At 34.9% G+C, this 26,573-nt stretch overlaps 2 protein-coding genes across 2 annotated transcripts; one reads left to right on the forward strand and one right to left on the reverse strand.

The window, feature by feature from the left end:
• The first annotated feature begins 1,643 nt into the window (after window positions 1-1,643).
• On the forward strand, window positions 1,644-13,681 carry LOC140752492 (ejaculatory bulb-specific protein 3-like). Its single transcript, XM_073086825.1, has 4 exons — window positions 1,644-1,757; window positions 5,089-5,279; window positions 10,675-10,875; window positions 13,290-13,681. Exons 2-4 carry the CDS (start codon window positions 5,126-5,128, stop codon window positions 13,472-13,474), a joined length of 540 nt encoding a protein of 179 aa, XP_072942926.1. The 5' UTR covers window positions 1,644-1,757; window positions 5,089-5,125; the 3' UTR covers window positions 13,475-13,681.
• A 3,489-nt stretch (window positions 13,682-17,170) lies between these two features.
• LOC140752373 (ejaculatory bulb-specific protein 3-like) lies at window positions 17,171-21,252 on the reverse strand. The gene is made up of 3 exons (XM_073086646.1): window positions 21,101-21,252; window positions 17,856-18,058; window positions 17,171-17,503 (listed from the first exon to the last, which is right to left on the reverse strand). The coding sequence occupies exons 2-3, from the start codon at window positions 18,034-18,036 to the stop codon at window positions 17,313-17,315; spliced, it is 372 nt and encodes a 123-aa protein (XP_072942747.1). The 5' UTR covers window positions 18,037-18,058; window positions 21,101-21,252; the 3' UTR covers window positions 17,171-17,312.
• Between the last annotated feature and the right edge of the window lie 5,321 nt (window positions 21,253-26,573).

Here is a 26,573-nt window from a genome sequence, read left to right on the forward strand (position 1 = left end):
TTAAGCACAGCAGACTTCATGAAAAATTTTCTATTTTTCACAGTATTTCTTTTTTTTATATAATATAGCAGTAGCAGACGAGCATGCAGTCCACCTGATGGTAAGTGGCTACTGCCGCCCATGCACATCAACCCCAGATAGGATTAGATATTCCTACCTGAGGTCGGCCACAGATGCGCCGCTATCGAACGCCTCGAAAAAGCATATCTCCCTTACCACACCCTTCAAAGCGGAACACAGCAGCGCCTAACACTGCTGTTATTAGGGAGAAATAGGTGTGGCGGTGGTGCCGCCGGAGTCGAACCACAAAGGTTTCTACCATCTTCAAAACTCAAACTCAACTCCACTCTACACTATTTATATTTCTAGAGGCACGGCTGTGCGTCCACCAAATTCAGAAAATGCACGTAAATCCAGCAATACATTCTACTGCACAGTCTCAACGGTCAGGATAAAATGTAGCTTGATTCCATGTTTACAATTTTTTCATTTTCAGATAAGTTTTGTTCAAAATGTTCTCGTTCATCTTAATAGGTTCGAATACTTTGTTTTATTAGCCACAACAGACAGACAAATAGTAAAAATTCCGTTATTAAGTCAGCTTGGAATTGCCCAAGTAAGCATTGAACTTTTCAAAATGGAAGCTATTTTTAAATCACAAACATTCTAGCTTTATTATTGTGTAAATAATAAATAATGATATGTAAAATAGTATAGTGAGATCCTCACTATACTATTTTACATATGCAAGCCTATTTAGCGCTGTTTATTAAATATTAGAATCAGTTCCATCATTTCCGCGATAACCTCTTATGATCAGTGTACACGGCATTGTACTGCACGTTTTTTTGCAGGACAAACATTGGGGACAAAATAATCATATCGAATAAACAGTGGCACCGTTCATGCGATGTTTGGTACTGCAAAAAAAGCATGCACTGCTAAATGATAAAAAACGTGCAGTGCAAAACCGTGTTCATCCAGTCTAATCTCAAACTAATAGCAGATTTTAAATCGAAGACGACAAAAAACCGAGCAATACAATTCCTTATTTCCCCAATCTAACCTAAACCTAGGAGCAAATTTGAAAATCGTTTATGACAAAAAAATATGCCATGTGTACCATGTGTCACTGCACGTTTTAAATCGGATACGTCAAAAACGTGCAAAAAAAAGTGTATAGTCTGACATAACAGTACAAACAAAGGACCTGTTGTCGATTAGTGTGATGATTACATTTTTTAATTGCACGGATATGTACACAGTGACTAAATGAAGATTGAGGTTCTCGAATAAACAGGCTTCGCAGTTTTAAAGTTTTTGTGAGCCTCCTTCCTCCGTTTTTGTTTGAAGGTTAAGAGTAAACCGTTCTACGTTTTAAATAGGAGGAATTTATAATCCTTAAGTCATTTGAGTGGTTCATCTTAGATAAAATCGGTCCTATAAAATAAATAATACGTGACAAGACTTTAGATTCACTTAATTCGCGTAAATTTTAAATACTGCCTTATAAAAAACTGATCTTTAACCTTAGCACTGACAGGAAAATTATTAAGCATTAAATAATATTACAATGAAACATATTGTTTTTATACTTGCGTATGTTATAGTTGTGGTGTCCCAGGAGAAGTATTATGATCGTAAATACGACTATTACGACGTTGACTACTTTCTCACGAACCCTAGGCTGTTGAAGAAGTACTTGGAATGTTTTCTAGACAAGGGTCCGTGCCCGCCAATAGGAAGAGTTTTTAAAGGTAAGTACCTTTTTTAAGTAAAAGAGAAGCAGACGAGCATGCGGTCCAACTGATGGTAAGTGGCTACTGCCGCCCATAAACATCTGTAAACAACCCCAGATAGAATTAGATATTCCTACCTGAGGTCGGTCATAGATGCGCCGCTACCCCTGTGGACTAAGCTGGAACGCTTCAGGAATGTGTGTCTCCCTAACCACACCACCACCTTTAACAAGTTCTAAAATTAATTTATTATTATAACCTATTTCTAATGAGAAACAGATACTACCATTCTACCACCCACTCACAGGTCTGCTGGAAGATTTTTTTTACATAATTAAGCAGCATCTTTGTACATACTATTTTTTATGTTTGTAATATAATAACATAATAAAATAAATAATAAAGCAGTTATTTGTGTTCTGTTCTGGATTTTACATGTCAATGTTAGTTCTCATAAGTAGCAACGCATGTGTGATCGGCTTTTACCACTTTAGCCTATTGGTAAAGCCTATAATCATAGATATTAGATGTGCGCAAAATATATCATTAAAGTGAAAAGAGAGAGATATATCTTTTGAACTCAGTGATATATGTCACTCTTTTAGCTCAGTAGCTCACTTTAGCTCAGTAGCTCTGTAACGATATAAGCAACATTTCATATCAGTATTTCAGAGAATCAGATCAAAATGTTTTGACAACATTTTTGATTCCTATAATTAATACAATTACACTGGCAAGAAATTATATATGAATTTCACAGCCAACACTATTTGTATATCCCTGTTTTCATGTTCTTAGCAAAGAAAAGAGATTTTAATTTAGTGTTTAACTGTTGAGTTGAAGGAGATCTTATATCCGAAATCGTATGGATCTATGAACTCAATCATGTGACGCGGATATAAAAATATAATTCAAAATCGTCGGAGTTGATGAGTGATTAGCTCTTTGGTGAAGATATCACTTATATCACTCACTCGCGAGCTACTCAATTCTAATAGATATACTACGTCTTTATTAGTGGTATATCTATGCCTATAATATAGAAAGTATTTGGAGTTGGATATACAGACATTAATATTTACAATTCTTGCTTACCATCAAATGCTACAGCTTTTTATTTACCACAAAAAACTCAAAAGTTTAGGTGAATAGGTCTTTACTTCTATGGTCGTAGATGAAAGCATAATCAAAATATAGTGAATGCTTAAACTTTGACGACCCGCGTGGCGGAGCGGCGACCATACCGGTCTGACGCGCAAAGGGTCCCGGGTTCGATCCCCGGCCAGACTGATATCTAAATGATGAATTTAGATTTCTGTTTCTGGGTCTGGGTGTTTGTGTATTTGTCTATGTGTGTGTCCATGGCACCCACGACACAGGGAATCCTAGTGTGGGGCTGTGAGTGTTGTAGAAAGCGTTTATTTATTTATTTTTTAAACTTGATATAATAATTCCTTTGACTTTTATATCAAGAGTAAGTTATATCGATATAGTTACGCTGACATCACCGATAATAGAATCCTAGATAATTACGACGTATTCAATCTTTATTGCGGTACACGTCAGTATTGTTGTGGTTTTCGCTACGATTGACATTTGATTACTACGATTACTCCTATTATGTATTACGATTTACTTAAATGCAACACAGAAGGTGGTAGAGCCCCTTTATTTTGACTCCAGCGCCACCACAGCCACACTTATTTCTGCCTAAAAACAGCAGCAGCAGCGCTGTGTTCTGGTTTGAAGGGCCACACCCTTCAAGGGAGACATACTTTTCTAAGACATTCCAGCTTAGTCTTCAGGGGTGGCAGGGCATCTGTGGCCGACCTCAGGTAGGAATCTACTCTTATCTTTGATTGATTACAGATACCCATGGGCGGCAGTATCCACTTACCATTAGGGAGTCTGCATACTTGTCTGCTGTTCGTATATTATAAAAAACAATACTCCTAGGCATCGGTAGAGACTAATAGTTTGGGTATTGGCGGACTATTAAGTTTAGCAATATTTTCCTTGTAATCAAGATAATGTGATTTTTGCTCCTTCAAATCTCGATTATATACCTACTTTGACTGTAGTCTACCCAGTTTTTTATAACCCGTAAAAATTAAAATGTAAACAATGATTACACCGCATGTTTATGTGCAAAAAATTAATAATTATGCAATCAAAGGCGCAAAAACTTCTTATCTCTAACACTTCAGAAATTTAAATATTAAAAGGGATAATATTTTTCTTTTTAATACTCGTTCGAAAGCCTTATTACCTACCTTAAATTGAATATTCAGGTACCTTATATTAAGTAACCTTATAAGGACCGTCCTTAGCTTAATTAGGATTAGGTTGGGCCCTTTGGTCGTCACTAAAGGCCACGTGATACTCACACCTGAGAGAAATCTAAGATATATTGATACGAGTACAAACAAACATACGTAGAGCCTGACTCGAATGTCTTGAAACTGCCCTTAAAGCGACCGACAAGGTTCGGTGAGTGTCATCCAATGATACCCACTGAAACACGAACTGCTTAAATAATGATTTTTAAAGCTCATCTTTGTTACACAATTTTATACATTCGAGGATGGTATCCGTTATGTATATCAAGCTCATCAAATAACATTATGGTTTATTGTATGATTTTAGACTAATATTATCGAGCAATTGAGATGTTTTTAATATATCACGACATATTCACATTCTCTCAAAGGGTCCTTTATATTGAGTTATTAATTGGTCCTATGTCTCCACGCAGCAAGAAAGTCTTCCAAAGTATAATGTTCTCTAACATTAAAGTACCATTTAACCTAAGGAATTGCCTTAGCTTAATGAGGATTAGGTTGGGCACTTTAGTAGTCCCTAAAGGGCACATGACACTCACAACTGAGGGAAACCTAAGACATATAGATACAAACAAACATACATACAGGCTGACTCCAATGTCTTGAAACTGCCCTTAAAGCGACCGACAAGGTTGGATGAGTGTTATCCAATGATACCCACTGAAACATGAACTGCTTTAAATAATAATTTTCGGAGCTCTTCTTCGGTTACACAATTTTATACATTCGAGGATGGTATCCGTCATGTATATCAAGCCCATCAAATAACATAATGGTTCATTCTATGATTTTAGACTAATATTATCGAGCAATTGAGATGTTTTTAATATATCACGACATATATTCACATTCTCCTTTATATGAAGTAATTAATTGTACCTGTGTCTCCACGCAAATCTTCAAAAATATCATGTTCTCTAAAATTTAAAAGTTAGGATCATAATAATAATTTTATTAAAAATCTTAGAGTTTCCAGTTAATAACATCTTTAATTAAATGTTTTCCAGTGATTCTACCAGAAGTGGTGATAACGGCGTGCGCGAAATGCTCACCATCTCAGAAGAGATTTGCTCGCAGAATATTCGCAGCCTTCCAGAGGTACCACCCAGAAGATTATGTCCAGTTGATGAAGAAACTCGATCCGCAGAACAAATATTTCAGCGCATTAGAAAGAGTTATATCCAGAGCTTAGGAATTGGTAAGTGTATGTTTAAAAAAAACCTCAAAGGTATGTGAAGTCTACCAATACGCACTTGTCTAGCCCGGTGAACTATGGTATAATCTTCCTCAATAATGAGTTGATGATGATGATGATGAACGATGAAGTGTATGCTCGTCAACCCATCCCACTATCCATCCATACTATCGCACTGCTTGGAAGGACCTCCTCTCAGACTGAGAAGGGTTTAAGCCATTTTCCGCCATGCTGCCCGATTGCCAATTGGTAGACACAGCTTTGAAAACATTTTTAAAGAATATTCACGTGTGTAGTTTTCATCATTTGAAAGAATCAACTTGTATCCACAAATTAATTCATTCTCGAAAAGTTATTTATACCTTCAAAGTTATTTTTGATGCTGTCGGATTTTCGGTTTCAAATTAAGTATGTTTTCTTAGCAGTAATTATATGATAATATCTAATTATTCATTTTTTGGCCAATTTTTAAAGTCATATCTGCCTTTGAGTCAACCTAGGTACAGTTTTTATGTATCTATGTAGAATAACTAATTGCTGGAGCATCGTCAACAATATCTATCTACGTTGTTTATTACAAGTAACAATTTATAAAAACAAACTATAAAAATAAAAATGTAAAGACCGCATTCTGAATATGTAGCGGTAATTTGATTTAAAGTGACTACTTCTACCACTACCACCCATTACAAATATTTATCGAATTATATCAATCTTTTGTAGTAGACAAATTTCGACATTACCTTTCTTAAATATTCAAATTATAATACTGGTCCTGGTATGCAGCAGAAATATTTCTGCAATTAAGTATACTAATTTGTTTATACGTTTATAACGCCATTGCTCCAATCTTTCTTACGAGTATCAAAGCAACGTACTTAATACAGCGGCGAATTAAGCGAAGATCTTATGAAAAACTTTCGGCAACATCATATGACTCTAAGAAACTCATAATGAATTGCACGACCAGACCAATCCAAAGGGCTCTTCTTTATTGGGACGACATAATAATAAGCGCCGACAGCACAACACCGAGAGCAATTTTGTTACTTTTGATCCGCAATAACTCAAAACCCTTCATTATTTAACATAATTATTGAGTGAAGGATGTTATTTATATCCTCATGCATTGTTCTTACATATGTACACAATACATATGTAAGAACTATGCATGAGAACCATGCATCTGAAGGTGGTAGAACCCTTTGTGGTTCGACTCCGGCGGCACCACCGCCACACCTATTTCTGCCTAATAACCGCAGTGTTAGGCATTGCTGTGTTCCGTTTTGAAGGGTGTGGTAAGGGAGACATACTTTTCCGAGGCGTTCCAGCTTAGTCCTCAGGGGTAGCGGCGCATCTGTGGCCGACCTCAGGTAGGAATATCTAATCCTATTTGGGGTTGATTACAGATGTCCATAGGCGGCAGTAGCCACTTACCATCAGGTGGACTGCATGCTCGTCTGCTACTTCTATGTTATATGAAAAAAAAACATATATGAAAATTCCAATACGACACCGACTTGGCGTTCTGCCGTCGATGATAGTAGGCGTCCGTAGAGGACCGTGTCGTTGTCGTCTTAATGAAAAAAAGCCCAATGAGTAGAAATACGACAGATCTACAATTTACAGTGCGCAGTGGCTCCAATTGCGTTATGAATCTATTGCCAAAACAACTTCATCGTCATCATCGACCCATTACAGTCCCACTGCTGGGTGCTTCCTCTCAGAATGAGAAGCCATAGTCCACCGCGCTGGCCAAATGCAATTTGCTAGACTTCATATACGTTTGAAAGCGTTTTTTTAAGATTTCTCAGATATGCAGGTTTCCTCATGATGTTTTCCTTCACCGTTTAAGCAAGTCATCATTAACTTCTAACACATAACATAACATAACACGCACATAACTTTGAAAAATCAGAAGTGCGTACCTAGGATTTGAATCTCGGACCAAGAGGCCGAGTTTAACCACTAGGCTATCAGGTCCAAAACAACTTAATGATACCAAAATATTTAGTAACTTTATTTGTGGATAATTTTAGCACTAAAGGACTATAGATTTCTAGGAAACCATACAAATACCTATGAACACAAATATTGTTCGTTCAATACGTGATAATTCTTCTACGACTTCGCACATACGTATAGGGATTTTTAGCCTTGATAGTACTATCTAATTTGTATACGATCAAAGCGTAGTTCTTAGTTACATAATTATACATATAAATAAAATTGGTCCAAGGCTTATGGTATCGGTATGGTACTCACTAATAGAGGTCAGTCTTATCTAAATATATATAACTCAAAAGTAACTGACTGACATACGAGTAGTGATCTATCAACGCACAGCCCAAACCACTGGACGGATCGGGCTGAAATTTGGCATGCAGGTAGATGTTATGACGTAGGCATCCGCTAAGAAAGGATTTTGATCAATTCTACCCCCAAGGGGATAAAATAGGGGATGAAAATACTACTTCGTAACGCGAGCGAAGCCGCGGGCAAAAGCTCGTAGTTTATATAAGTAGTTCGCCTAGTGGTCTCAACTTGACCATACTCGTTACCATAAAAATTACTTGACGAACAAAAGAGGACACTGTACATAGAACGGTTTTTCTGTGCCTATTTTTTACATAAAAGTTGGAGAGAATGACACACATAATACAAACGCACAGCCGAAATGGAGTTGTTCGAGGTAAAACATGAAATTTTGTACATAGGAAAGAAGATTAAATAAGCAATGCGAGCACTAAGCAAAATGTTTTGGAAATTTCACCTCCGATAGGATAAAATAGGGATTAAAACTTTGTAATCAAATCCCTCAGCAATAAGCAACATACAATTTTAGATCTAGGCTTTTGATTACAAATAAAAATTAACATGTTTAATTTTTTGGCAATTCCACAGTTGAAATAAAGTTAGAATAAATTATGTTATAGTTTACAGGTACGAAGCCACGGACAAGACCTAGTTCTGCATATGATTGAATATTTTGAAATAATGTTATTACAGAAATCCGTGACGTCAATATACCGGTTCCCCGTTTCTCGGTGGTCCGCTAACCTGAATAATTGAAATCTGAAAATCCGTGTCGATTACAAACTAGTGTATCGTGATTAACAAAACGCATGTTCTTGTTTTGATAATTTTTGTAACGTTTTTATGCAATAGAAGCGGCAAATGAACAGTATCCTTAGTATGGGTTTTTACGTTTTTACAAATATGACTGTTTTGGTATTTGTTTACGTATTTTCCCATACATTTCCAATCAGCGCCCCTAGCGGATTGTATCAGAACTGATTGGAAATATATAAGGGTACAGTTAACTTGACACGTACAGAAAATATGACATAACATTTTACCTAATTTTTATGAACTGGAAGTAGAAAATGAAAAGTAGTCAATCTTTATTTTCAATTATAGTAAAGAGTTCTGATGGCGGTAGAACCTTTGGTGGTTCGACTCCGATGGCATCACCGCCACCTATTTTTGGCAAATAATTGCAGTACTGACAGGTATGGTGCTACCACCAGAGTTGAACCACTAAATATTCTACTAACTACTTATAAATAATTACTGTCTTGGATAGACAGTCGTGGCTAACTGAAAATGCAATTTAGATGAAGGTGCTCAATCTCCAATCGATCGATCATTCAACGTTGGTCATTAATTGTTACCACACAATCCTCATTTAAATACTTTTGAATAGACTACGACGAAATTTAATTATCGATCGCACCTGGATCCGTAGGCAACGATCGATCAAAGCATCGATCAACGAACGTTCGATTTGTGTGCACTCTTACAGATGCAAAACTGCAAAACTTGAAACGCCTGATATAAGTAAATCTACATATCTTTCCGGACACTTTGAACATAATACAATCATTATGATTATCAACCCATTACTGTTCCACTGCTGGGCACGGGTCTCCTCTCAGAATGAGAAGGATAAGGCCATAGTCCACCGCGCTGGCCAAGTACGTATTGGTAGACTTCACATACCTTTGAGATTCTTTTTTTTTTATAAATCTCTCAGGTATGCAGGTTTCCTCATGATGTTTTCCATCACCGTTTAGCAAGTGATAATTAATTTCGAATACACACATAACTTGGAAAAATCAGAGGTGCGTGCCTGGGATTTGAACCTCGGACCCCTCGGGCTAGAGGCTGAGTTTCTTAACCACTAGGCTATCACTGGTTGAACATAATACAAAACTATGATTAAATCTTGAATCTCTTGCAAGATACGTAATTGCTCATATTTTGATATATATCGTTAATGCCAAAGTAATTCTAGATAGACCTACTAAACTACTACATAAAAGTAATAAAAACAAGAAGAAAGGTATGTTTTACCAATAAGTATAATTTATTTATCCTCCTACTGTCCTAACAATTGTCACTTATAACGTTCATAACTTTGGTAACAATTTTTGTTTTGTGTAATCGTTACATAAGCGTGTCATATCACTATCTAGGTTAATTAAATAAAGATAAAGCTTCAAGTCTTAAATCCTAACCTTCCTCGTGTACAGCTGTCGGGGATTTCATATTGCCCAATGGGTTTCCTGGTAATTCAGTGGTAATATCGTATATGCAAGATAGATTTACTGTTTCTTACAAGAGTGCAAAGGTCTGAACAATTTCTAAGATTCGCTTCCATCACTCATAAGTGTGTTGGCGAAAGGTTTATATTTGATCGTCTCTTTGTTATTGTTTGGACTGCGAGGCGTCGAAGGTAGTGGGTTTATCGACGTTGATATAAAAGCACTGTCGCTTTCGGCAGCAGCTAGTTCTTTAGGACCTCTATAGAGAGTAAAAGGTGGGTGAATGAACCGCAACCGCAATCAGTGTCAACCGTTGTGATTTGTGCTACGTAACAGTGGACCAGATATAACTTAATCCAGTGACATATTTTTGTTAGGAAATAGGTATTTCCTAAGAAAAATAGATAGATATTTTCCACAAATTCCTCCAGTGAAAGATTTTTAAATTCAAAACATTTGAACGACTTATTTTTCTTCATTTTGTATTTTACTTCTGTCTCTTTCAAAACAAGGATTTTCGTCTCTGTTTATATTTTCAAGATCTTAAAAGTCTGATATTTAAAAGATAATCTCTAGATTCAAGCACGACTTTGATTGTAGAGTTTCATTGATATTTCACCCATATAACGACAGTAATAATTATTCAAATGAATAAATGAATGAAGGAATAAATCGCCGTGTCCTTTGATTTCCATCTCAGCCTAATCTTAATTCATAACATGATCGCTTGCCAGTGGAGGTAGCTACCTACTATGTTTCAACGTTTTAATTCGGGACAAGGCATACTTCTTATTCACTTCTCATTATTCACCTCTATTTGATCGCAACTAACAATCTAATCTTGTTTCCAGAACTGTCTAAACCAATCAAAATGAAGGCGTTTCTGGTTCTTGCTTGCCTGGTCTTGTCGGTGTACGCCGCGGATAAGTACAATGCGAAGTATGATAACTTCGACGTGGAAACCCTGGTCACCAACGACAGGCTCCTGAAGTCGTACATCAACTGCTTCCTCGATAAAGGACGCTGCACCGCCGAGGGGACGGATTTCAAAAGTAAGTTCTTTTTATTATCTAAGAAGTATGTTGTCTATTTTTTTCTTTCGTTAAATGTAATGTTAAGTGTTAAGAGTTTTACCGGAAAGTTCAGAATATGATGTACTTACTATCAAATTGATTCAGTAGTTTTTTAAAATATCGCGGTCATAGGTACAAACTTACATACATAGCGGTCGAATACAGAACCTTCTTTTTGTAGTCGGTTAAAGATATTAATCTTTAGAAATAAGGCAATCTTTGAAAATAGTCGTCAACCACACGATTGTGATAACTGGTTTCCTTTTTAGTTCACAAATTTCACCTGATTATGTTAGTTTTGAGGATAGAAAAATCCCTAACATAAATGGATGAAATAATTTGTATAAATTTTCAATACTTAAAACTTAAAATGAAAACCTTTGGAAAGGAATGGACTACACAGACATAATGTCCATAAAGATTCCACTAGAATATATTATATCATTTGTATAAATGTGTGTACAAATATGATATCCAATAACAGATATCCTTCTAGGATATCAATATTTGGACACGACAAACGTTGAACAATGTGGCAAGCAAAGATTAATCATCATTGACAAAGAGAATTGATATTCAAACATTCTCACTTTATGGTCATCGGACTAACCACAACGTTATTTCGCTAACATACTTGTCTCACTATAAGGAATAAAACGACATTATCCATCGTCATAAAATAAACCCTGTATATTTCAAATTTAACTGATATATTCTCTATAGCTACCTACCTACCACACAATTTCGACAAGTAAGTGAGAATTGATACGAATCCTGATGATACGAGCCTGATAATGCTAGTTGTAATCCATAATGATCCCTAAATGGTATAGTTCACTCATAACTTATTATAGTCTTCTAACCTCTTGTAGTTGTGTATGCTATAATTATAAAATTTAGTAGATGTTTGATTTTCCATCCTTTAGTTGTAGTTATTTCTCAATCTATTGGCCGTCGAAAAAAGGACGCTTGGGAGCTTAAAGACCCTTTAGCAAATCCCAAAATTGTAAATTTGTAACATTTGTTACGATTCGATTATAACGAACGAGTTGATGAGTCTATTTATTATGACAATTAAATAGGATACATTTTTCACTGATAAAATTGTCTTGCTGGCATTGTATTAGTGGTACAACCCGTATGCTTCAACCAGGGAGGTACCAGATGGATCCCATATTAAGTTAGTTAATGTCCATGGGCAGCATTGACCGCTTGCCACCAATCTTCAATCTTATGAAAAATATCGTTGGTTCTGAGACAGTCAGACAGAGGCTTACTCACTTGTATGCAAAGTGCATAAACGTTAAGTGCATATTTATTCTGCCTTTAGCAGTCTCAGGATAATTGACTTCATTTATAGGATTGGAGGCCAAGGCTCAGAGGATACTTTTACATGATTTAGCTCTGGGTTTTACCCATTTACCCATATGTGATTCGAATAGATGATTAACTTTGATAAAATCTAAATAATTCGGTACCAATTACACTTTATTGCATTATGTCATGGAATTATTTATGTTCAGGTTACATCAACATCATAATAATATGTAATCTACATAATATCATAAGAATGTAAGCTTCGCGTGTCTGTACATCGAATATATTTGTAATAAAAGTAGTTACGAAAACTGAGAATTAGTAATATTACCAATTTCTATCATTTAGATTTTTTTGCCTGTCTGTTGGTTTGTGTGATTGAAAACTACTGAATTTAATTAAGTGGATTAATTATTAATAATATATGCACAGTATATACTGTGAATTAACATTTAGGTTTTATTTCAATCATGAAATCAAATGACAGTTATTAGAAGTTATAATGAATACATTTTTCTAGCACTGTATGCATATACGGAGCAGGGAATTTCAGTTTACCGATATGCTCTGTGAGCTTGATAGATGGCGCTATGTTATTGAAGTTATATTCTAAATTCACACGAACAAAGTCGCGGTCTCAGCTTGTGTATTAAATAATATACGTTTCAAAAACGACCCTGAACTTAGCACAGTCAATGTTTGTCACGTTACATAATTAATATAATTACGAGTACGTATGTGAGTTCGCAATGATGTTAAACTGACTAGACTAGTAATTAATGTTCGTGGAATCGTAGGAAATAAGTTTATTTATAAAAAAGTATTGTATTCTTAAGTATTGCTAGCTTTATGTTTAGCCTTCCGCAGCTTTCCGTCAAATTCTCACATAGTGTGATTTTGGGAACAAAATACTTCGAAAACATTCAAGTCCAAGTTTTTAAAATGTTCAATTTTATAGAGTTTCTATTTTGGAAATCAATGATGAAACAAACGAAATTATATGCTCAAGTAAAGCTTTAAATGTAACCGTAGCAATGAAACTTGAAAATGATATTAAACATGTTTTAACTTTACAGAAACCCTTCCGGAGGCCGTAGAAACCACCTGCGCCAAATGCACTGAAAAGCAAAAGGTGAATATCCGTAAAGTTATCAAAGCTATCCAACAAAAACACCCTAAGCAATGGGAGGAGCTTGTGAAGAAGAATGACCCTACAGGCAAGCACCGTGCCAACTTCGACAAGTTCATCCAGGGCAGCTAAACTAGTTCTAAGTTATTTATCATTTAGGTGTAATCTTAGTTAAGGTTTAAACTGATTTGAGATTAGAAAGGGTGGTGTAAAATTTAGGCCAAGAAACCAATGGACCAATTCAAGTTGTTACAGTTCAATGACTTGACGAAAAGGTAGCATAGTATTTAGTATTGCAAGATCCCAACTCATTTAATATGAAGTGTAGTGATAATGTCATTGACCTTAGGTTACCAGTTTTAAAATTCAAACTGATAAATTTTGTTGACTGGATGGATACAATTCAATTAAAACCCACTATAAATAGTGCTAAGATTTTAAAGCGCTCAATGTTATAAAAATGGATGGTCATAATTAGCCCTTTTACATAAGAGTGCTATAAAATCAAGATAAAATGACTACCAGTTTTTCAGGTTTATTAATTCAGTTCTTGACCTATAGCATAATTAAATGGCCTTATAAAACCCTTGTTGAGAAACGTGAAGGTGGTTTCCTAAAAGAAACGTAAGGATATACATCAGTAAGAACATTCTCGTGTCTTCTGAACATTGCGGTGTTTTGCAGTAAGGACTATTAAATCTCTATTTAGCTTATGATTGTCTCAAAACATATCAGATACGTCCTTATTTGAGGTCACCTTAAATTGATTTCTCGATATTATCGATATATCGTGGGTATTTTAATTGTAATGTTATTACATTCGATGTTGGTAAAGAGATTGTTATTCCAAATATTTGTCACCAAGGTGATCACACGGTCCAAATGTTGTAGATGTTTATTTATTAAAATTATAATTAGTTAATAAAGATAATAATTAATTATGTCTTTGTATTTAATTTATTTCTCCATTCTTATGAACATCCTCGTAACTTCTTTTATAACCCGACTGCCAAGGAAGGGTTATGTTTTTCGCGCGTATCTTGTATGTTTGTCTTTTTTATTTGGTTTATATTCATCTCAATGATATATATTTATATATTGTATGTGTAACTAAGGGAAACCGCTGAAAGGTTTTTTATATGAAATGATTGTAATGAAAGACCTATTTTACCGTTTTTGGAAATTCTACTTCAGCCTTTTAGTGCAGTCGGGTCTTTGAATTTTTAATTAAATGACTTGTTTATTACAGATAAACATGAATTATTCTCTTCTGTTTAATATTATATTCGATGGGACAGCAGTAGACTCTTAAAGGCACTGAATACAAGCGCTTTATACTTTGTTTTCGTTACAACTCATACCAACCAACTATATCCTAAAATGTCTCATATAAAGCATAGGACTCCAGTCTTATTTAAGATAGTCATCACGATGGGATTTGAAGAAATACGCGATACCGCTAAACATTTAGTTTATGACTATCAACAACAGTATTAGTCATTATTAAACTTTTTTTTCGTAAATTTTAAACCATTGAACGTACTAATCATTAAACAAAGTTAAATGCACAAATCCTAGTAATAACGGATGATGTTTGCGTTCCTATAAGTTCCTAAAATCGTTAACCAATACCCTAATCACATTACCGTGAATGTATCTTCCTCTACTACAGAGCAGGTAGACTGCAGTTGCAAATTATAGACTCGAACTGGGTGAGCAATCGGCATTTAGTGTTGGGCAAGTATTGCATGTAGCATGTATGTTTGTGTGCCGCGAGGCCGAGTTGCGCACTGCACTCTGACGTAAGCCGTTGTATAATGATTTCGTATAAACTGCGACACTGCGCAATGTTCCGGATCGATACGTCATATTGCTATGGGATTTGAGCAATAATTCATGTTTGACTAATTTTATGTGTCTATTGTGTCCGCATAGTCTTGTTTTTTGATAATTTCGTATCGTCTGTGTGTTTCACTGTTTGTATGTATGTATGGCATATACATTAAAATCGGAAGTTGCTGAACGATAATGAACTATATATGAACTCAGACCACAACATATAAATAAAAGTAAGAAAAAATGTGACACTTTTATTATAATTCTTTATAAGTGTCATCATTTTAAAATTGTAATCAGAACTTGTTTTCATTTATGTTACCCGTTATTTGGTCGTTTACTGTGGATAACGGTAACTCGATTAAGGATTTATCTCGAAGTCAGCGGGCAGTGAAGCGGCAGTGGTGACAGCGCGACAGCGGCTTAGCACCAGACCTGTTTTTGAGGGCTGGTTTACATCAAAGCGGAGTAGAACGAAGATATGCGAAGACGAATGACATAGCGGGTGAAGTTTTACGACCAATGCGAAGGTTTGAGCTGGTTACAGCGTAGCGGAGCTAGTTTAGCGCAAGCTTTTGATGGCCAGCGTTGTGGGGCGAGCGGGTAGTGCGCACACGGCTCACCTCTCCGCTGAATGATATCCACCGAAGAAAGGGTATCTTCTTTGCTCTGGTCGTCTCCACTTTGATAGAGACCGGTCCTGAAGGCAGCGGCCGGATTGCTAGGTATTGCAGTGTTATGTCGTCACGCACACTGTCTTTGAGAACACGAGAAACGTGAAGCTCCTGTCGTCTTACTTCTCCGCTGCCCGCTGGCTTCGAGGTTGAGGTCTAGTAACGGTACCAGCTACCGTACCAATCTTTAAGGTTATAATCTTGCGAGCTGAATCCGCGGAAAACAAACTACTTTTTTATATCTAACCCAAAGATACAACGGGCTATTTTGTTGAGTGAACTATAATTTCGTTTTCGTGTTGTATTACAAAATACCTTTAACTATAGTACTCACGGGTTGGATGATTAAATCTAAATATAATGTTTTTTAATAATCTGATTTGTCATACGCGGAACATCGCGTGATCAATTATAAGTCATCGTCATTGTAAGCCTGATACTTATCCAGACATTGTCCGTGTAAGGTACAAGGTACAATTGACCATTGTGTCCGTTTTTCCTTGTAACAAGGAAGTCGTATGACAACATTGAATAAAATGTGCCAGAAATTACAAATGTTATTCTATGAATAATTTCTTATTTTAAACATTTGAAGACTAATTTGCGGCTTCAACTATAATGACCATACTTATAGACAAGATCTTCATTTAAAGTAAATTTATATAATTGTATATTTTTTTATAATGTAGAAGTAGCAAAGGAGCATGTAATCCACCTAGTGGTAAGTGGCTACTGTCGCTCATGGATATGTATAATCAAGTCCAGGAGGCCTACCACCATCTTTTAAAAACCATCATAGTTTAGGAAAGTATTATTTCCTCTTTAAAACAGTAAAAAATTCCGTCATACACAGTTGAACAAACTTAAACCCTTATTAATTTTTCGCTTATTCATTGTATAAAACCAACTGAAATTGTCATATTTACCTTAAAAAGAAAAATTTCCTGCAAAAAAAAGTATGATTAAAATAATATTGTGTTAAGAGATGGTTGTAACCCCCCAGATAAGTTTTAAAACCTTGCGTTGCTAACCCTGAGGACTAAACAGGAACGCCTCGGAAAAGTATGTTTACCCTCACCCTCCAATCAGGGATATATTGCTGCTATTACTTGCTTGCTTTTAGACAGGAATAGGTGTGGCGGTTGTGCCTCTGAAGTCGAACCACAAAGGCATCTATCACTTTCATATCTTATTAATTCCAAACCTACACTTTTTTATTTGAATTAAGGTTGTATCTTGTTTTAACGATAAGTAAAGCACATTATAATTTTCCTTTTCATACAGGATATTTGCACACAGAGAAAAATGAAACACTATGTCGGGACATGCAATTTATTTAAAAATAAATATTAAGTAAGTATACTCCACATAGTTCATACAACTAAGATCCAAAAACATAGCCAATATCTTAAAAATAATTTGGTGTTACAGTCAACATGATCGAAAACAGTCATGATTCTTTAGTCATCTTTGGCAAGCAAGAAGGCTGAGAACTTAGGTTCGTATTCGCCTGTGGGATCATATTTTTGGTGGAATGCAATCGCCTTATTCGGTTTCTGTTCATATAGGGCGTTAACTAATTTCCTTACTTTGCCCTTCTGTTCAGTTGTGCATTTGCCACAGGCCTCTGATATTATTTCTGGGATTATTTCTAGAAAAGAGAAAAAATTAAATTATTTCAACATCAATATTTGCAAATATTTTTAAGCTCATTTCACTATCGTATTCGAATTAAATGTACTTATATCGGTATATTGAGCTATATGGAGCAATAAAAGAGCTTTTATACTAACTAACACACGCTGTATAAGACAAACTTGGAAAAAAAATATTACAGAAACTGAGTTGTACAAATGCTCTTGCTTCATGCTTATTTCTTTCCTAATATTTTTTTCTATCGATTTATGACTCGATAGGTGTCACAGAAAGGTATATGAGAAGTGTTTCAACAAAAAAAATATTTGCATTTTTAATACTTATAAATTGTTATTATGTGCACTTACTTTTAAATTCAACAGCAAGTTCTGCCTTACAAGGACCCTTGTCGAGGAAGCACTCGACATACTCGGTGAAGAGCGCATCGTCTGCCAGTATCTTGTCGATGTCAATTTTGTCAAACATCTCGTCGTAACCCGCCGCCAGGGGCGCTGCGAGCGCTATAATGGCCAGGCCAAGGACAAACATTCTTGAGCTGAAAGGACTCTACCTAAAATAAAATTTTCAATTTATTAAAGATGGTCTTACTAATGATAGACTTATGATGGATGATCTTAGTAGTGATGGATCTGAAATTTTTTTTAAATATACATTTTTCAAAAATTTTATCGTTTAGGTATAATCTGTATTTACATTTATAATTTACATATATTGCGACTTAAAAATAATGTAAATAAATATGTAGGATGGTGAAAAGGTCGAAAATCTTTGAGTGTAACTCTACAAGCGTACTTAGACAATAGAGATCATGTCACATTTAAAGATGCAGTACGTAAATTATAATTAATTTTATTCAGAATTATTTTAATGTATTTTCAAGATTAACTGAAGCATAAACGCTGTACATGTTTAAAATAAAGTTGGACAGAAATTTCTAATAATAATCTAACAGGAACAATTACTATACGTTGTTCACTTTCAAAAAAGGTAATTTTCAATAAATTTCGAAGAATGCCAACTAAATATGAATTTTCGATAAGTACCTGTGCGTTTTTGTTATATGTTCCGGTCCAAACTATACATAATGAACTTGTTCTACATATTTATAGTAACCCACACCGGATACCGGAACTCATTTTTGGCATAAAACATTGTTTAGTAATCAAAAATCCATCATTTCAAAACTATATCAAAGCAATTTCAAATTTAGAACATGTTTCGGAAAATGTAACTTCATATCATCATCAGAAGGGTTACTATCGATGGTCTAACAAAATCTCTCTAAAATCTATTTGTAATTTATATGGTACTTACAGGATATTCATAGAGCGATTAAATATTATATTACTTTTAATAAGTTCAGTCGATTCAGTCGATTCTTCATAAAATTATTGTGGACAATTACATAGGTCCATGACCATGAGGACCGACGCAATAACAATTTTATTTTTAAGTCAAGCACAACATGTTTTCTTCATAAGAGTAAATTTTAATGAGTAAGTATATACTTACTTATTTGTTTCTATAACTATAGGTAAAAAAAAAAGTAAATTTGGACTGCATCTGAATGATAGAAGAGAAAAAATTAATAAAGCACTTAGCATTAAAAATCGTGAATAATAAAAGAGGTAGGTAGGTAGACAGCAAATAATAGCAATTAGCGTAGGTATATTTTGAATTTTTAACGTTAAGCAGTTCTTGGGTTTTATTGTAAAGGGTATGGATGCCGGTTGACTCAGGTACATATGAATACCTTCTTAGTCCTCAGAAGCTACAACGCATCTACGACTGGTTTCAGGTAGAACCCATATTATACTAGTTTTTGCCCGCGGCTTCGCCCGCGTTTAAAAGAAATAATATAACATGCTAACATACATGAAACTGAAAATTCGTACCTTCAACTTTGCTAAAGATCATCACTTGATCAAATGCATAGTTTAAGATTCAAACCTTACTAATATCGATTAAAATAATCGATGTTTTGGGTCCAAAAGATCGATTCTCCGATTAATCGATCTTAGATCGCTATCCCTAATTCCCGTGGGATTTCCGGGATAAAAACTATCATATGTCCTTTCTCGGGTCTCAGGCTATTTTTGTACAAAATTTCATTAAAATCAGTTCAGTGGTTTGGGCGTGAAGAAGAGACAACCAGACAGACAAACAGACAGACAGAGTTACTTTCGGATTTATAATATTAGTAAGGATAATGAGAAATTGGTTACAGATGTTTATAAGCAGTGACCTCTTACATTGCAATTTCAATGTAATCAGAATATAATGAGAATTACAGCACATAATGTAAGTTAATACAAATAAATACAACTTAATAAATGGTAAATAAATAATATAAACTCAATATGAAGTCACTCGTGACTATTTCGACCTCCATGGCTATTAGCGTCATTCCAACCGTATCATTTTATAATATATTTTTATTCTGGAATCTAATATTTCTAGTTTATACTACATTGTTATTGTTTTATCAAGATCAAGGTTTTTATAATAGTTCATTGAGGAATTTATTGATTTTTTAACCTAATGTTGTACTTTATTATCATATCTACTGCAATGATCTAATAAACTATATAAATAGTTTTTTATATCTCACGAGCTTATGCCCGCGGCTTCGCTCGCGTTAAGAAGTAATATTTTTATCCCCTATTTTATCCCCTTGGGGGTAGAATTGATCAAAATCCTTTCTTAGCCGATGCCTACGTCATAACATCTACCTGCAGGCCAAGTATCAGCCCGATCCGTCCAGTGGTTTGGGCTGTGCGTTGATAGATCACTATGTCAGTCAGTCACCTTTGAGTTATATATATTTAGATTGATCTAGTGCTGCTGATCTTATTGCCATGTAGCATTGCTTATGTAGCATTTATTGGCAAAATACACAAAAGTCTTAATTATGTGCATTATTATGTTTCTAACCCGTAGACATTTTAGAAGATTGGAGACATAGGTAACGAAAATTTTATTATTTATATGTAAATACGAAGATTTAATATAGCACAGATATAAATATAAATATTGGCACGACTATTCGACTTTATTGTTCCATTTCCAAATGATTTTATTCAACATGATGGTACCTATATATTCTAATAGATCTTTCGTATAATCCCATAGATTAGTAAAGATTACTCACTCCTAACGAGAAAATGTAATCAGTTTTGAAAATTGAAATTGTCACTGTCATCTATTTTCGAGTTTGAAAAATATTTAAAAAGAAAATTATTTTTTAGATCATTTACGAATGAAACGATATTTCTCCGCACTTTATCTTTGATTTCGTGATTCCGCGTAAATTACACCATGACAGCCATTAAACAGCTGTCAATTTTGTCAGCCTTTTAATGGCTTCCTTGAATTACAAGGCGGTGAGATATCTATACTTATCTATGTATAATTCTTTCACTCTCGGAGCTAAAAAAACTCTAGATTGTGCAGAAATCTTCATAAACTTAATGAATAGTGACAGCCAGAGGCTCAAGTAAAAAAACCTTAATGTTGAACTGAAGATGATACTATGTACCTATTTATAGATGATATGATAAATATGATCAAAATTAATAAACAAAACACGTACCCTGATAACACAAAGACGGAAAACACTCCACCAGCCGATGTCCAGTGCTTATATATAAGACAATAAGCCTGAAATGAGCAGATTACTTTAGAGCAAGGATAATATCACAATTTTTTAACAATGACCGGCATCATTGTTGTTCCTTGTAGATCATGACAGGAAAAACGTGGGAAAACAGTTATTATCTGTAATTGCTTAAGTCTATGTTCTAGAATTACTTATTTAAATGCAAGTACCGAAGAAATTACACCATCGGTTACTCATCTCAATAACTCAATTATAGATTATCTGAATGCCAATTACCATACTGGTCTACTATCTATATACTATACTATAGGTTCTAGGTTTGATCCCGAGCAGGTTTTCAATTGACAAATTTGGGTTTATGCCCTGGGTCAGGGCTGGGTGTTTTTATATTCATGCTTGTGTGTCATCATATTATTATGTTTATGATACACAAGATAAGGAATCTTCATGAGAGGTAAAAACAGTATAAAGCAACTTTTTTTATCTTTTACCCTTTTGCTAAAATGGTGCTGAGTTTCACTTTGAAGTAATATTTATATTTTTTCAAATTTTATTTCAAACTGGCAAAAATAATATTAATAACGCCTGCGTAATTTGCCATTGCACACTGTTGTTGACTTTTTAATTGCTATAGAGCTGAAACTATCACAAATATGATCACATCACAAATATGACATCATCTTAATATGATTTATTTTGCGTTTTTATTTATACTTTCTATTGGAACTAACATAAATAACACATGTAATACTAGCACTTAAATATATATAGTTATCTTTATATGTAATACAAGAATAGTTACTTATTTACTCCTGTGTGTTATGTGTCAGCAATATTTTGAGTCAGGAAATTACACAATTCAGTTTGTTACGGCGTTCGAATGATAGTAGAGTCAGAGCAATATTATTATTTACGAGATTTTGTACCGAATGACTTAATATTCTAAATAGAACTAGATTTTGAAGGCACTTTTTTATTTTACTTACTTCTATGCGTTTACCACAGGATTATATAAATAAATAAACTTTCAAACAAAAAATAATCTCAGATAATAACTTATTTCTCACATAAAACACTGACCTTTTCTTTTTATGAAGTATTTTGAAAAAAAAAAGAATTTAAAAAGAAAATAAAATTTTAAATTGAGGAGAAATAAAGTGCTTAATACATAATTTGCGACATATTTTCTCTTTGTTCTCAAACAATTAACAATAGCTCTTTGAATAGGCATATTTTACGATCAAAGTAGGCCTATTGTTCTAACTTCATTAATAAGTAACAGTCATAAGTGAAATAGTCGTGTAGTATTTGCAAATTCGGTCAAAATGTTCAATGTTTTATATTTTTATATTATCCTCACGGTGAACCTAAGTAGCATTTTGTGCAAGAAAAATAATTACGAAAAATTCGATATAAACACCATATTGTCGAACGAAACTCGTGCACAATTATTTTATGACTGCATTTTAGATGAAAATAATTGCGTTACTTCAAAAGATAAGGAGATTAAAAGTAAGTTTTTAAAACCAGAAGCTAGCTTTGAAGGTGATAGAACATTTTATAATTCGACAACAGAGATATCACCCCCACGTCTATTTCTGCCTGATAACAGCAGTGTTGAGCGCTGTTGTACCTATTCTAGTTTAAAGGTTGGGTGACATCCTTTTCCGAGGCATTTCAACTTAGCCCTCAGGGACAGTAACGCATCTGTAGATAACCACAGGTAGGAATCTAATCTGGAATATCTGGGGATTTTACAAATGTCCATGGCACCATGGGTAGCCAGCAGGCACTTACCATCAGGTGCACTGTTGTGCATCTAATTGTTTGCCTTGTCATTACGAAGATGTCCTATAAATTTAAAGCAGTGTAAAACTGGTGTGTATGTATGTAGGTATATCATTCAGTACAGCTATGAAAACTAATGTGTCAGTACTCAAGAATCTCAAAATCTCAACTAGACTTTCTACCATCTGCCTGCAGCGAGTCCTTTAGTATTTTGGCCATATTGCCCGGAAGAGTAGCGACAATCTCCAGAAGATAGTCATCACCGGCAAAGTCCAGGGAAAGAGACTACGCGGACGTAGTTCGATGCGCTGGTCGGATCAAATCCGCACCACTCTTAATAGCAAGATGCATGAAGCCATCCACGTTGCTGAGAACCGGCAACGTTGGCGCAATATTGTCCGGGATATGGTGATCCGTGGAGGGGGTCTCGACCCTCAGCATTAAGGACATCGACGCAAGGAGGAGGATGTATACCATTAATTTCTAGCACTTGTTTTTGAAGTAATTGCATGTTTAATATTTCAGATGACGTCATAGAAATGCTGAGTACATCTTGCAGTAACTGCACTCCAAAAGAAAAACTGAAGTATCAAGATACGTTACAAATTCTGAGTCGACGGTACATGCCGTTGCAACAACTTTTCAATTTTGCTAAAACAAAACAATTCTACAACAAAAAGCAACGGTAAAATTTGTATTTCGATTTTATTAATATAAATTTCGTACTTTTTGCTGTGTTTTTATGTATTAAGAAGTTTGGTGTACAAAACAAGTAGATACTTAGATATTAATTTATTTATTTACATGCCAACAGCAACACACACAATACATAATATAGTACTTAGTAGTGCACTATAGAATTATTCATAATAATAAGACTCGTATGAGTGCCAATTATAGGCATGAACAACGTTTATATATTAGTTTTTATTTTCAATTTGTATGGAACAAATCGAACCATACGCAATTATAATGCTGACTGAGCATGGTAATACTGAAACAACCGCGACTGTTACCTACGAGTATACGTAGAGATACGTAGGTACTTATTATGTTTGTAGGACTCCGGTTGTGTTCCGTCGGAGATCCCGGAGTTCTCCAAAAAGCGCCGAGGACGGCCACGGGGGGGTTTTAGTGCGGTAAAAATCCCACATAACCTGGCGTCGCTCCCACGTCGTCGGGTACCTTTTGAAGGTTTGAAGGTTTTTGAAAGAAAAAAAAAACAAGGTACTTATTATGTAGTTATACTTTTCTATTCTATGTAACAAAGAGGAATTGAAAATGTGGTCACGAATTACTCATAGGTGCATCGAGAACAAATTTACCGTTTTTGGCGAGCAAAACTTATTTATTTACCTAGATTACCTAGTTACATTGAAAGCAAGAGCTGTAACGTTTGACTTTTATCCCCTTTTAACTTGAGTAATGGCAGCCACACACGCTACAGTATACTTGCGCAAGATTGGACTTGCGCAAGTATACTATATCGTGTGTTGGAAGATAATTGCGCAAGTTGTTCACTTGCACAAGTTCTTTAAAAAGTTCCAAATTTCAATTCTCAACTTGTGCAAATTTGGGTTTGCGCAAGTTTACATGAACGTGTGTGGGCAAGTTTCAGTACTGTTCTGGACCTGTCCACCTACACGTACGCACGTCGTTTTTGCGCCAAAATGAACGAGACTTCCGAGTGACATGGAGTTCGCGATATTATGGAAGAATTTATAAATATTTACAGAAATGAGCCATGTCTTTGGCCATGTCTTTGTTCGATTTCTCTTGTGAGTTTTCAGTTTTTTTTGTAGCTAAAATAAAGCCAACTATTGCCACTGCATCATCCATAGCACAAAACAACACAACCAGGTAGCTCACTTTCAAAAAATGATATTGTTTTAAATGGAGCAGGTACGCACGCTTGTACGAATATCAGTGAAATGATATTTGTGCAAGCATGCTTGAGCCGTTTGTGGTCGCCTCCGAAATACGTGAATTTGTACAAGTCCAAGCTTGCGCAAGTATACTGTATCGTGTGTGGCTGCCATTACTGTTACTATTTACTTTTAGGGTTCCGTACCAAAAGGGTAAAAACGGAACCCTATTACTAAGACTTCGCTGTATTTCCATCTGTCAGTTAGTCACAGGGCTATATCTCCGGAACCGTAATAGAAAGAGACATGATTTTTACAAAAGAAGCATAACGGTGGCCGCTATAACAACAAATACTAAAAATAAAATAAAGTTGAATATTAAAGGGACCCCATACAACAAACCGGATTTTTTCGATATAACTGTTAAACCGTACTAGAAAGACGGTTGAAATTTTTACAATCCGTTTATTTCTATAACTGGTATTATAATAAATACAAATAAGAATCATAAAACATATTTTAAAACAGTTATTTTAATTTTATAATACGTTATTTACGTATCATTCATCATCGCCCCAACGCCATCTATTTTGGTGTCATATAACTAAGTATTGTTGAAAATAATAAAATGAATAAAAATAATAAATATTTGGTGATACGGAAGCCTCCATGTGCGAGTTCGACTCGTACTTGGCGAATTATTATAAGTTTATAAAACATGGCTTAACAATTCTTAACGGCACCATCGCCTCATCTTTTACTGACGAATAGCGGTATAAATCTGATCTAATTTCAAAGATGCGATAACAGATTTTAAATATGAAGCTTTCTAATATATAATCAGTTATAACAGTCTGCATCCTATATTTTGATCTAAAACATGCAATAGATAGATTGACTAGAGGACTGTTAGAGGTGGTTGAACGCTTTGTGATTTGACTTCAATGACACTACCGCCATAGGTACGTACTGTGTAATAATAGCAGTTTTAAGTGCTGCTGTGTTCCAAGGTGTGGTAAGTGGTAATAGAGACATACTTATTCGAGGCGTAATAACTTAGTCCACATGGGTAATAATGCAAATGTAGCTGATCTTAACTAGAACTCTAATCCTATTTGAGGTTAATTACAGATGTCCATGGGCAGCACTAGCCACTCACCATGGTGGACTTTATGCTCGTTCGTCACTTCTCTATTATTTAAACAGAATTAATTTGCTTTGAGCATTTTTGCTTGCGACTCTCAGTTAGATGTTCCATTTCGATCTCAGAGATAGAACCACAATGATAAACAACTTTATAGCCAGTAGATCTAACCGCAAATAAATTAATCCCTTGCTTGTTGTAAACAAACCAAACTAGTTGTTAAAACACCATGAATCTAGTTTTTATTTGTAACCGCATATCGTCATTTGTCATAACTATTCAAGAAATAATTCCATTCGATTATCATTTAATTACTTATAAATAGTTCGGAATTATTACATAGAGTTAAGTTCCAGTTAACTAACCATAAACCTAAGCTATAGGTTAAAAGTTCATAAGTTAATTACACACAACTGTATTAAAGTTTATTGAAAACAAAGAACAAATAAAAAAGAACAACCCCAACTGCTCTTTGGAATTATAGTTATAATGCATATCATAGATAAGTGTAGATATCTTGTAATTGAAGGAAGGCATTAAATGGCTCAAATGGCTGACATAATTGTCAGCCATTTGATGGCTGTCATGGTGTAATTTAGGTGGAACAATGCCGACATGCGCAGTTAAGTGGTGCAAAAACTCGAAATCG

The sequence above is a fragment of the Epargyreus clarus genome, unplaced genomic scaffold (genome assembly GCF_041222505.1).
Source record: "Epargyreus clarus isolate Ecla_fem2 unplaced genomic scaffold, WU_Ecla_fem_2.2 ptg000024l, whole genome shotgun sequence".
Lineage (NCBI taxonomy): Eukaryota > Metazoa > Arthropoda > Insecta > Lepidoptera > Hesperiidae > Epargyreus > Epargyreus clarus.